This window comes from Adiantum capillus-veneris, chromosome 13, assembly GCF_014529385.1.
Source record: "Adiantum capillus-veneris isolate H3 chromosome 13, ASM1452938v2, whole genome shotgun sequence".
Taxonomy (NCBI): domain Eukaryota; kingdom Viridiplantae; phylum Streptophyta; class Polypodiopsida; order Polypodiales; family Pteridaceae; genus Adiantum; species Adiantum capillus-veneris.
Window position 1 is genome coordinate 148418930 of NC_140943.1, and position 13224 is coordinate 148432153.

At 45.4% G+C, this 13224-nt stretch overlaps 1 protein-coding gene across 4 annotated transcripts in view; it reads right to left on the minus strand.

Annotated features, from left to right (window-relative positions):
- Positions 1 to 1350: 1350 nt before the first annotated feature.
- Positions 1351 to 13224, minus strand: part of LOC147445060 (ARM repeat superfamily protein) — a 178671-nt gene continuing 166797 nt past the window's right edge. For 2 of the 4 annotated variants that reach the window (XM_086527548.1, XM_086527549.1), the window contains 4 exons: positions 3012 to 3124; positions 2547 to 2682; positions 2172 to 2276; positions 1351 to 1938 (listed from right to left, as the gene is read on the minus strand). In XM_086527548.1, coding sequence (XP_086383674.1) covers positions 1738 to 1938; positions 2172 to 2276; positions 2547 to 2682; positions 3012 to 3124 — 555 coding nt within the window. In that variant the 3' untranslated portion in view covers positions 1351 to 1737. Of the gene's footprint in view, positions 1939 to 2171; positions 2288 to 2546; positions 2683 to 3011; positions 3125 to 13224 lie in introns of those variants that run through there. The other 2 variants (XR_015190076.1, XR_015190077.1) reach the window with 2 other exon arrangements.

Consider the following 13224-nt stretch of genomic DNA (forward strand, 5'->3'; position numbering starts at 1 on the left):
AACCCTACCTCTAGATTCACAGTTTTACCATTACCTTACACTAACAAGGCCTTTCGAGCTCCACACTAACTACATTTGCTATCTAGGCATACTCTTTGACATCCTTAATTCAAACTAGTTTCTTGCGGCACTAACGTGTCATGTTCTCTAAGCATATTTTCATAAATTACATCATGAAGCTAGAAACAAAATTTATAGGATACTTTAGGTCAATTATGAGATGAAAGAACGTGGCCAAATGTGTAATTTCATCAAAAGTAATACCATATTAAGGTTAGATTGATGAGTTTTAACAAAATTTGCAAAAATTGAATATAAATTCTCATTAAAAAGGAGATTCTGCATATATATCGACTTATGGATGGGGAAAAATATTAATAGCAAGAACTCAAGCTTCATAACTTAGTTCTCAACCCAGATTTAGTTATAATAAAAAATCTAAATCTCAAAAATGCTGAGAGGAAAATTTTGGTCTTTCAAAGACACTTTCATTAACATGATGAAAAAACTTTAGGTCTGTAACTAAGCATTTTTCAAGGCTTCACTCAAGCATCTTGTAATGTGATCTTATCTAATAAAAATTCGTAGTGTGACTTCTGTAAAAGAAGCATCGCTATTTGAAATCATTGAAAGTATGCATATATATCCCCAATTACGTCCATATGAGGTACTTGCATACAAATAAAATGAGATAAATGTACAGTTCAAAGTCCTTTGAACTTTATTTTAAGTCTAATCTTTGATAAATTAAAAAAAGAATCTCAAAACGTATGATTTTTGGAATATGACAAATCACGAAATGGGGCTTGCAAAACAATCAAATAGTAGAACTTGGCATAGTACGCAACTGTGTAGGAGTTTGGGGGGGGGGGGGGGGGGGGAGAGAGAGAGAGAGAGAGAGAGAGAGAGAGAGAGAGAGGGCCTTTCCCAACGAAGGCACACTTCGAGGGCTGTTTGTATTGTTGCCCATCACCTGCAATTGCTACAGTTACAATTGATGTCCAACAAAGGATTGATGCCATACCAATAATAGGGAGAATTCTATTCTAGTTCTCAAAAGAAGACAAATTTTCAAATCCTTCCCAAAATCGAGCCTCAAGTTGTCTATGCTGGCTTAGACACGGCTCATTTGCCATCACAAACAAACAAATGCTGTTTCCCGAATTACCCACACTTTCACTCGGTATCATTCCCATTACCTTGACCGAGCTGTGGACCAAATCATGAGACATTCAGTGAAGGGTTTTCTTAACTTCCGCATATCAATAAGTCGCTCGAATGTTGGGTTTTTGGCCAGCTTTGGAACTGAATGAACCAATTAGGATTGAAGAAAAAACATTTATCTCCATATGAATGAAATGCTGCTTTGTAATTATTGAATAGAGAAAAGAGACGGAGAATTTTGTCAGAAAGCCTTGCAAGGAGTAGGCAACGCCAGCAAACAAAGCATTACTACTTACCTCGCAGGAAGAATAAGACTGTGTCTGAAGATCCAAGGAGTATCTAACAAAAACTATACTCTCTTGGCTCTATACAACCGCTGACTATATGCCTTTGCTGGGGTTAACTACAAAGCGTGACCCCCCCAAACACAGAAAAAAGAAAAAAAGAAGAGAGGGACCGCTGGGGCAAAAACATTTTCCCCGACATTTTCTACTCTCTACAGAGGAAGGAAAAACCGAATCTGCCAAAACCCTTTCCTTGCAATCTGTGGCCTACTAAACACAAGTTTCTTGTTCAAGTTGAGGACATGAGAGATGCTAGTGCTGGTGCGATATCTGGGGGAAGACTTTCAAGGACAACTTGCAATTGAGACCCATAGTGGGATAAAAGCTGTTTGGCTGTTCTGCCAACAAGTGACTTCACTTCAGGATTTTCATTTTCTGATGCTGCAACTTTCGCAAAAATGAGAACAATTTGTGGTATCAGTGGCACAGTCTGCAGTAAAAGAAAACAGTGTCACGTACAGGAATGAGACCACATATGTGTTACATACGAAACTATAGAGCAGCAAGAAAACAACTTCCAGGACGCTGTTAATAGTCTGTTGGTTCAGACATCTGACGACCTTGCATATGCACACACTGCCAGACCTTGCATATGCACACACTGCCAGACGTCCTAAATGGAAAAGAACTACCACGGTGGAAAAAAAACAAAACAACACTTGCCTCCGAGTGCTGACTTGAAAGCAAATTGCACAAGCAACTGCATACTGCCATTGATTCCCCAAGATCTTCCTTCAAAGGTAACGCAGACACAAAAACTGGTAAAACCTGGATAAAAACTGTATATCAAAACACAGAAGACAATTCAATGTCTCTCTCTTCATCTCCACGACTCCAGACAGCAGGCAGCTCCAACAACCCAGGACCCAGCATCTCAGGTAGGATCAAATACAATGCGACCCTCTCATGATGTTGGGCATTCCCTCTACACAAAGTGCGCACTTCTAGCCTAGCCTTAATCACTTTGACAAGTAACACCTTCTGAAAATAAAATCTGAAGAAGAATTAGAGAAAACCAGCAATTCTAAAAGACTCCACCTGCGCCAGGGGCACCGCCTGAGGCTGTGTCATTATCATACGAGCAACAGCACCCGCTGCATTATCACGAACAGCATCATCTAACTCGCTATCTCCAAAGAGCTGATTCATTGCCATAAGGATACGATTATAATATCTAATAAGTTGTGTAAGGATGACGACAAACAGCACGCACGAAATTGACAGATACTCCAGAAACATATGAAATTACTTATAATGCATGCAGTCAATCAAGCCATCTTTCTACCAATGACAAACTGAACCAGCAAATCAGCCAGTCGGTGCATTCATAGATGCACATGAAATGGATGTATACATGCAAACCATGTGGAATATAAACATGGTACTTTAATGCAGAGATAAAGTTGCCACATGGAGTTTTCCACATCATGCTTCCAAAAATGGGTGCTTAGATTCCAACCAAATAACTCCTTTTACAAATAATCAGAAACGCATGGAGGATACTTCAATGATGTGTCTCCACCATTCTTGCACAGCTCTCCCACACAGAAAGCTGCATTCCTCCTATTTGTTGGCTCTGTAGATCCCAACTCCTTTATTGCTAGTGGCATGATTGCCTAAGCAAAAAAAAATTCTTTAATTAGAATTGCAAAGTTTCTGCAGAGATCATATCCACAATTGATAGGGACAAAGATGTAACTCATTGCTTGAAAGAAAATAAATGTACGCAAATAAACGGTCTCTAAACTTTATATGCGACTTGGACAATTATCTAATAAATAAGGGTTGCCATTGTTGTTGTTGGTCATGAGAAAGTCTGCTTATGAGTGTAGTCATTCGTCAAATCCATTTGGCAGACCAAAGTAATTATTTCATAAGGTTGGCAGAGAAGACTGCTTTCAAGCACAAGCAAGTGATACTATGCACTCTGCCTGAAGAGCCCGTCTTCCTTGAAGATGACCTCACACAGATGCAGATATAGCACAAACGGACATGCACGCCAAGAGTCATGCATGTCCCCCAAATAAGCAAGACAGCGGAGGTTCAGACATCATAGCTGGCAAGGCAGTCAAATAGGAAGTTGCGGCCAATGGGACATTATACTAGCAGAGGCATACGGCCGTTTGGAACTGCACTGGGTCATTATGGACACATCGAGGGAGACTAGAGGAGGACTAGTCATAGAGACGCACAAGACATAGTACTAATCACAGATAACACTCGTACCAACGGGAGGCTTTCCCAACCCCATAGACACCAGTGTCCTAACTCAAGATCTGATGGGTCCGGGTCTATGACAAGTCCTCCAACTGATGCCCACAACTCGGATCCACTGAAAACAACATGCAGCCACTTCTAGTGACTCTGTGGAGGCGACCCTCTCTCTGAACCTCAAAGAACATGCAAGAACCTGTGTCTAAGCAAGCCCTAACTGCAATGAGGACCTCTAGTCGCGTGAAAGCCCACATCCAGCAAGGAGCTGCCGGCTCAAGAGGGGGGTGTCACTCAGCAGGTATAGCCTCTGCAATATCCTGACACATGCTTTGCACCCTCCTCATGTCTCGCAGCTGAATGCTCTGAATCTCCTCAGAAAGTCCAATAAACTGTAGCGAGTCTCCAAAAGTGCACGCTGGACTCTGTCATGGGACCCCAAGAGACATGAGGTCTGCTACCAACCATGTGGCCTCGCTGAGTGTTGACCATAGGGTTCCAAACAAGTGGCTACCTCAGACGCTCCTCAGACCTCAATGTATGTGAGGTAGTGCTAGAGGCCATTCTGTAGCTGCTCCCATAACCGAAGCAAGCTCGCAGCAAAGCAGTCCTCCCATCTCCTACTTACACCTAATCAACGCATCTCTGAGAAAATCCACGGGTGGAGGGGCTCCATGGGCCAACCGTCTATGGCACCCGAGCAGGCATGAATCCAATGTAGCAATAACTCCTTCCGAAGCTTCTCCCTTGGAAGAAGCCCTTTGACCATAAGCTTCCCAAGGAGGGCTCTACTTTGCCATGATGGGTCGATGATCCCCAACCCTCCTTGAGAGTAAGGTAAAGTGATTATCTGCCAGGAATCTTTGGTCCAAGCGGACTGTGTGTCTCGCCCTGACCACAAAAGTTTCTTGACAACCTTTCAACTGGCTAATGCAAAAGCTCGAGAAAACCCAGTAAGATGTGATGTACCACATAGTAGCCAGAAGCCACTACAACTCTGCCGACGCATGACATAACAATTCAAGAGACTGCTCACACATGTGCACATTGGGCTTCCGACCCTCAAGAAATATGCCCGAGTCATCAGCAAACTCAACGTCCAAAAGCTCATCTCCCCTAATAGGCAGCTGTAGTCCACGCAAACCAACCTCCTGCGAAGTCAAAACTTTCCTCATTGCCTCAACATAGAAGAGGAACAAGAAACGGTCAAGAGGGCAGCCTTGTCGACCAAACGTGTGAGCATGAAGCGTTCACCTCTTCCCCCTGCCAACAACACCTAACTATGTACACACCTGTAGGGAGCTGACACTCCCCTAATCCATGGATCTATAAAAACCCATCCGGCGCATAGTGCCCTCAAGGAAACCCCAATCAACTTTGCCATATGCCTTCTCATAATCGAGGAGTATCACAAGATCCTCTCCTCGGAGAGATGCGAGGGTAGTCGCCTCCCAACAGGTGAGAACGTTGTCAAGGATGTTGCGCTCCTTGACAAAGCCCGTTTGTGTTATATGGATAATGCTATCAAGTAGCAGCTGAATTCTCAAACTCAGAGCCTTTGCAGAGATTTTGTAAGCTGAGTTCAGAATGGTGATGTGACGCCACTGCCAAATCTTGTCCAAGGAGCCTCCCTCCTTGAGGATAAGATAGATCAATCCCTCACTCATGCTCTCTGCATTTTCCCAATGTGCAGAATGTGTTGGTAAGCACACAAAGGTCTCGACCAAGCACCTCCCAATACTCCAAGAAGTTGGGAGTCAAACCATCCTCCCTTGGGCAGCTACCCCTAGGAAGTGCCCTGAGGGCCTCCAGTAGCTCATTTGGCTGGAACGGGCTCTCAAGCCTCTCACGCATCTCCTTAGTGACTAAACAAAGCATTTGTGCCCACACCTGCTCTCTGCATGCATCTCGACGCTTTGGCTAAAAGCAACTCACGGTAGAAGTCAATGCAACTGCGCGCATATCCTCGGTTCTATAGCAATAGACCCATCCGGCCTCCTCAGTTGGCCAACACTAGTGTGCGCATGGTGGAACCCACAACATAGTTACCAAGAACGGGAATTTGGAACGAGGAACGGGGAACACGGACATGCATGAAATGCCATTCCTTGTTTCGGGTACTCGCGTTTGAAACACGGAACGGGGATTCGGAACGGGAAATTGGGATGGGAACGGGGAACGGGGAACTGAAAATGGCCATTCCCTGTTACTATGACCCACAATCTCAAAAAACTCATCGGTAACTCTGTCGCCCACTTGAGTCCACTAAGAAGCTTGACTATGAGGCAAACTCGTGGCGTTGCTCCTCGATGGTGATCAACTCGTGCCGAGCTTATTGCATCTGCTCCATCCAAGGGTTGCCTGGGTGGCGCTCCTACATACGCTGTATGGAGGCAATGTCCTGTCGGAGTCGCTTCTCCTCCTTGGCTGCAGCCAAGCAAGCCGTAGACTCTTGGAGGAAGAAATGACTAAGCTCTACAAGGCCACTGGCTGCTCTAGCAAAAGGGTCCTCCTACGTGTCCAGACAGTTTGTCCAAAGCGCCGCAACTTACTCTCTGAGCTTTATATCCAATAAAGATGCGTAGCATGACAGTGGAGAATGATCGGAAAAAGTAGCCTCTACCAAAATGCAAACTGATCCTCCAATGTCACAATGGTGATCTGTATCCAATAAAAATGCGTAGCATGACACTGGCGAATGATCGAAAAAAGTAGTCCCTGCCAAAATGCAGACTGATTCTCCAATGTCACAATGGTGGTCACTAGCGTTAAAACGATCTATCCTAGAAAGATTCACATCCCCTACTCTGCAGTTTGATTGAGAGAAAGAGAGGTTATTTGAGGGCCGTACAAAGCTTGCATGCTTCCATACATCCGAAATCCTACATAGGTTCTCTCGTACCTCTATGGTAGAGGAGTATGCTACAGAACCAAGTTTTTGAGATGTTATGTCAATCCTAGGGCTGTATCCTTTGTCCAAGAATCCTCATGTACAAATACATAACATGGAACGCTCTGAGTGTCGGCAAAGAAGCATACCAATGTGTCTACATCCAACTGCATCAAGTGGCATCAGGCTGAACTTGGCTAGCGGTCAAAGTGTCTAGATCGAGTCTACCACTCGCAAACCCCTTGTGTGGTGTGAGAACTCAAGAGCATGGACCTGGAGCCACAACGAGAAGGAAAGACCAACCGCTGTATACAAAGCCTCGAAACCTCTTGCAGCCAAAAAGAGAACATGTACTCTAAATCAAGATGCCTCGAGGTCAAGGGATTAATTGCAAAGAAACCGCGTGAAGTCGTAACCAAAAAAATCCCATCATCAATGAATGTCAAAGCTGGTTAGCCTGCACAAGAAGTGGCGTCCTCAGGTAGGGCTGTCCCTCCCGAGCCAACTAACTCGTAGCGAAAGCATTGCCAAATTGCCAAGAGATCATTGAATTGCTGAGGAGTGTTAGTCTCTTGAGCTGAAGGTGGAGTGCGGGAATGGTCTGGAGATGAGGTTAAGGGGTCAATGGGCGAGATTGGGGGTGGGCGAACTCGTGGTGGCGAGGCTAAGGTGGCAGGAGGCTCCTCAAGAATATCTTGATATAGAGGGCCCTATGGGAACTCGATACTGCTAGCCTATTGTGGGTCAGCCAAGGGGGGGGGGGGGGGGGGGGGAGGGGGAGGTGTGCGGTAAGTCTGTCCCTGATGGCAGCGGTTGTGAACCTCCTGGCAACCATTAGCTGACTGGTCACCCGTCTCTTACGAAGTGCCAGCGTGTGCACCCGCCTGGGGTCTAAGTCTGCTGTGCTTGAGCAACTTGGGAGGCTAAAAGTGGTACGCGGCTCAAGATCTCCTCTGGAACCAAAACGCGTAATGTAGATATGCGTGCGACCTTGGCAGCAACTAAAGCTACCGTGCGCGGAGTTTCCAAGACAGCCCCAATCTCAAAGCCAATCCTAGATAGAAGCAGGACGTACTCTCGCCTCACACCGGGGAAGCAAACTGTTATGGGCATATCTACTTCCTTGACAAGAACATCCGATGTAATGTGCAACGGAAGTGAATGTTGGTGTATGGCTCAAGATGAGTGATCACTCGGTGCTCAAGGTTCTTTTTACTGACGGGAAGGGAGAGCCTGCCTTGACTTAGTGAGAGAATGTGCAATGACCAAAACAAGAGAGTGGGATGCAAACTGAGTGAGAGTGCAAGAGAGAGAGAGAAGAGACAACACCACATGGGTCCCAAACCCCCCCCCCTCCAAGGGCCCCCCTCTCTATTGCTAGAGAGGTATTTGCTTTAGATTGCACAAAGTATGGTACCGTGCTTCTAGATGTTGTGGTACTTGACAACGACAATGTCGACGACGACGACGATGATGATGACGATGTGGACGACGACAACGATGATGATGACGATCTCAACGACGATGATGGTGTCGACAACGACAACGACGTCAAGGCTGAAATCTGAAAATGCTAGGTACTTCTGCGGTGGATCTGCTACTGTGGCGGTTCTACAAGGCTGATTTGCAACCGCCGAGGCCTGCCAGGGATGAGAATGCAAAAACGCTGACTGCTGGTGTCTGAAAACAAAAAACGCTCGCTCATCTGGCTAAATCTGCAAAACGTTGGCTGGTGTCTGCTGAAAAATGAAAACGACAGGCTGAGATGGGTGCTAGGGTGGTGATGGCGAGGATCTGCAATGGATGCTGCGGGTTCTCGCGAGGCTGAGGGCTGAAAAATGAGAAGGCTGGTTCTCCTTGCTGAAAACGCTAGGATGTTTGAGGTGTAACAGATAGCCGACCTCCTTGTGTCGTTCTGCTTCTTCTACTCTCTACTGGCGCCCTGGCCCTCCTTATATAGATGTCTCAAGCTGGGTCGAGCAATCATCATGAACATTGCACGATTCTGGAAATGATTAATAATAAAGTCACTTATTGAATAAATGACCTTATAAGAGGTGTTTCATATGCAATCGCAAAACTGGGTCGTGTGGTGGTACATGCTCATGCTATGGGTCGTGTAATCAGAGGGTATGCAACTACTCTAAGTGCCTAGACATGCACAGCCCGCGTACAGGCTCACAAGGTTGCCAGAACACTTCCTAGGCTACCTAAACCCTAGCAATAGGAACAACTTGTCCACATGCACATAGGGTTAGATATGCAACTGACATCCCCACAACCATGGCGCCACTGATGGATATGAGCCCTAACTTCTTGGATAGCCAGTGAGCTCATCGAAATGCCCTTGGAAGCCATCTCGAGAGTCTCAAACTCTATCTGGTAGTAGCCTTGCCCGAGAAGCTGTATGTCCATCATCTTTCCCACCTCCGCAAAAAGGCGGGTTGGAGGAGGTCGCACAACTCGCCTTGCTAGGCAACTGCCAATAATCTTGCAGATGACAGAGGTGGCTCGTAGGTGCTCCAGCAAGGCTCGCTTGCTCCATCCGCGATAGAGCAAGCCGGATGGTGGGCTCTACAAAGCCAGGCGAGGGGGCTTCATCTCAGTCCCTCTCGAGCAGAGTAGGAGCCTCCATCTGTGTCTGCTGCTATGAAGGAAGAGGACAATGGGTCGACAACAACGAAGGTAACAACAAAACAAAGAGAAAGAAGGACAAGACCTTCAAGAACGGGGGGAGGGAGCAACACGAGGTAGCAACAACGAGCAACCATGTGTCTACCAAGCAATTTTATTGTCTCCATTTGTTTTGTAGGTGTAATTTTTGTTTTGTTTTAGGAGTCGGGTAGGGCACTCCCGGCCGCTCTCCTCATACACCGGAAAAGTGCACAAGAAGAACGACCAAGACTATGCACCTAGATTTTGTAGATGTAATCAAGGGCGATTACTCTCATTTTAAGGGGGGATATGTCACAAATGAGGATGGGGCAATCTGTTCGCAAAAGACCGAACCAGTGATGACGTGGCGATTCTTACGGCCCTGTTGACGTGGCACCCCCTTTTTGTGGCATTGGCCTACACAATATGAACCCAAGAAGTAGACACTAGCCTACATTAGCATCGCTAGCATTTTGTACGTGTTGTTTTTCAGCCACGGGCCTTTACAAGGTAGATAGATACGTTAAATACAATCCGTAAAGCACGAAAAAAAAAAAGTTAAACGGTACAAAACAACAACCTTGAACCATAAAATGCATTAAGTACTAAACAAGATTTATGTTTAACATGTATGTGTGTGTATCTGTGTGACTTGTTATATGTATATAATGCTAATCAAGGACTCTTAGTAACATAAGACAGAAGACAATTGTCACATAACTGGCATGTAAACTTTGAATAGAAGTCACGATATTTTAGCCAATTTTCATAAGTGACATTCCTGGCTCGCTCGCTGCTGTTGCGTTCGCCCTCACCTCCCTCCCTTGCCATCCACCCCCCCGCCCCGCGGGTCCCCCTTTCCCACACCCCTTCCTGCTCCAAATGCCTCCCCTTCCCCATCCCATCACTATCGTCCCCATCCCCTCCTATTTGTCCTCTTGTTCGTCCTCTCCTCGTCAGGTGTTATCAGGGCTCCTTGGATTCGTCGGCGAGTTTCGTCCCAGCAGGAACACTTTCTTCACCCTCTTTTGCATTAGCAGACACACATAGAAGCGACCTCTATGTGTAAGTCCTCTGTTCCTTAGCATAGTCTCTCGAAGTCTACAGATCTCCGGCAAGAAGGGACCTAGGCATTTCTGATCACAGTAATCCATGATGTCGGATAAGGGGCCAAATCCCTCTTTGAATAAGCAATGAAAACAGCCCACAGATCTTACAGTATGTTGTGCACTGGCCAACATAATGCTCTTTTTTCTCTCGCTCTCACTGGCAAACCTCTCATAATCTATCCTATGGGGGTGTACCTATGTATCGGCCAATCTCTATCTCCAGCTGGTGAGATGAGATGCCTAGCTAACCAACAGCACATCTAATGCTATGAGATAAGTGGGTGTCCAAATACCTGAGGCGTGAGATAAACCCATCATCTGTCATGCGGAGAAGATCTCCATAAAAAGCCATCTTCGTTCCCAACTCATGTGACAGAGCCAGCCAAGTCCTAGTAGAATCGAGCTGAATGAGATCATGTCTGATAATCTTGCTAATCTTTGAATGTGTAAGAGTGAGGGACAGTGCATCCAAGAAATAGGGAGAGCCCGCCCACACTAAATCCATGTAGCTCAAACCAAGACGATATCTGTGCAAGCCAACATGAAGTATCACCCTCACTAACCAATTGTCAAGATGGCTCAAGCGCTAGTCATGCATCTGTCGCATGGCAGCTCCCATGTGCTATGAATGAAAAGACCCTGATTTGGCAAGAGCCTGCACTACAATAGGTGGTGCACTCATCTCAGCTCTCATAATCTCATGTGGCACTAAGGGTTTCACCTCAATCAGCCTAGAGATCACGGATACAACCAGTCTCTCCATGGATCTCCATCCATCAAATGTGCGCCCTGATCTACTATAATGATCTAGGCTAGGCTCCCATTTCTGCACTCCATAAAGCATTTTAGAAGTGACCAGAGTGTCAAGTAATGTGAGGTCCCTGAATCTCCACCTGTGAACATATCCTCTCTAGTCCTCGTAGTGCTGCATATCCCCTCGTCGATCTCGCCTCTACAACATCTCTCTTAGAGAAAGTAGGTCCACAGAATAAAGCACCAAGATTAGGACTCTACATACTCCATTATCTCCTGTCTATATGTAAAAGTAAGTGTTAATCTCCTGACCCACTGCATTGTACTATTGAATACACAGCTCCAACAGATTTGGCAACGGTAATTGCTCTGCTACTTTGTATAGAGAGGATGCATGTTGTGTCCATGTCTCTGTACAAGTAATCATTATAGAGGGTGTCTAAAGAGTCACCAAGCCTCCCTAGAGGAGTCTTGGCTCAAGAGAATCTGCTAAATATCCCTCTCAAGCTAAGCTAATTAAGCTCTCTTCTTTTGTCGTATATCGTGTCGGAAGAGTATGTGTTACTGCCAATGTGTGATGTCTCCCAAAGCCTCGTCTCTCTATATTTGGGCTCTCATCTCTCAACACTCATCATCATACCAACTATTGTGAGGCATGCTGCCAGACAGTGGACTCTCATTAAGCTGAGAGTGGGGAAAAGTTGTGGCGGCCACGGTATGTATCATCTTTGTCAATATCTGCATCAACTCTTACAGCGATCTAGCGGGATTTTCCCAACTAGAAGACTATACAAAAGTGATATCTTAGATGGCAACGTGCTTCATGATGAAAGCCACCGATAGTATAAGTAAAATTTAATGCAAAAGATACATGACCATGATCAATAACCACTCCATGTCAGAGCGAGACTGAGAAATCATGAATGAATCATAAAGTGATGTAGAAGCCAAAACATAATCCACAATGCTAGAACCATGTCTATGACGGAAGCAAGTGAAGCTATCTGAAGAGAAATACCTATTAAGGCCATTCAAAATGGCCAACCCATGTGGTCTGCCCATCTCAATTAGGTATCTCATATACTCTGTAAACTCTTGAGCATCCTCTGAGGTCCTTGAGAGCCCAATCTCTTTGGAGTCTAGCTCTCTCAACATCTCCTAAGAAGTGTCAAAGAAGGATGCCTAAAGGTGTGTTGTCCTAGCATTGAAATCCAAAGGTAGAATGACATCTCCATCCACAAAGAGAAAGAAGAAAGAAAGAAAGAAAGATTTTTAACGTCTATGTCAGGCCGAAATCGGCCTATGAGACAAATCAAATGTACATGGTGTGTATGTCATCCAAAGGTAGAATGACATCTCCATCCAGAGAGAGAGAGAGAGAGAGAGAGAGAGAGAGAGAGAGAGAGAGATGAAATTAAATGAAATGCTATATTAACGACTTCAAAACTCAAAATGACCTATGAGACTCAAAGTTACACCACATGAGATGCAATAAGAGAGAGAGAGAGAGAGAGAGAGAGAGAGAGAGAGAGAGAGAGAGAGAGAGAGAGAGAAATGAAATGAAATGAAATGTTATATTAACGTCTTCAAAAGGCCAAAGTGACCTATGAGACCAAAAAGTTACAATGCGGTGTATCTGATACAAAGTCAGATTAACAAAATAAACTAAACTAGGATAACAAAATATAAATACTGCGGGATCCTAAACTACGCAGTACAATGTGAAGACAATATGGGAGGGGAGTAGAGATCCATCTTCATCTGCACTCTGGACGACGAAAGAGTATGGCTTGAATCCTTTGCCGTAGCCTCCTTCGAAATTGTGTAGCTCCTCTCCTCCCTCGGGGTCGTCTAGATCTCCCTAGCTCCAATGCTCGGTCTATGAGAATGCCAGTAGTGCGGGTAGACCTCTACACCGTCACTGGTTGCTCCTCTGTCTGTTCTTCTGGGTGTACAGTATCTAGTGTAAAGAAATCTGTGATCTGTCTCTGGGGATGTCTCTCTTCACCTCTCCTCAGTAAGGTTCCTCTATGCTTGTGTAACTCAAGTAGATAAAGCCCGACATATTTGATCCTCGTAACTCATGACCCTAGATAGA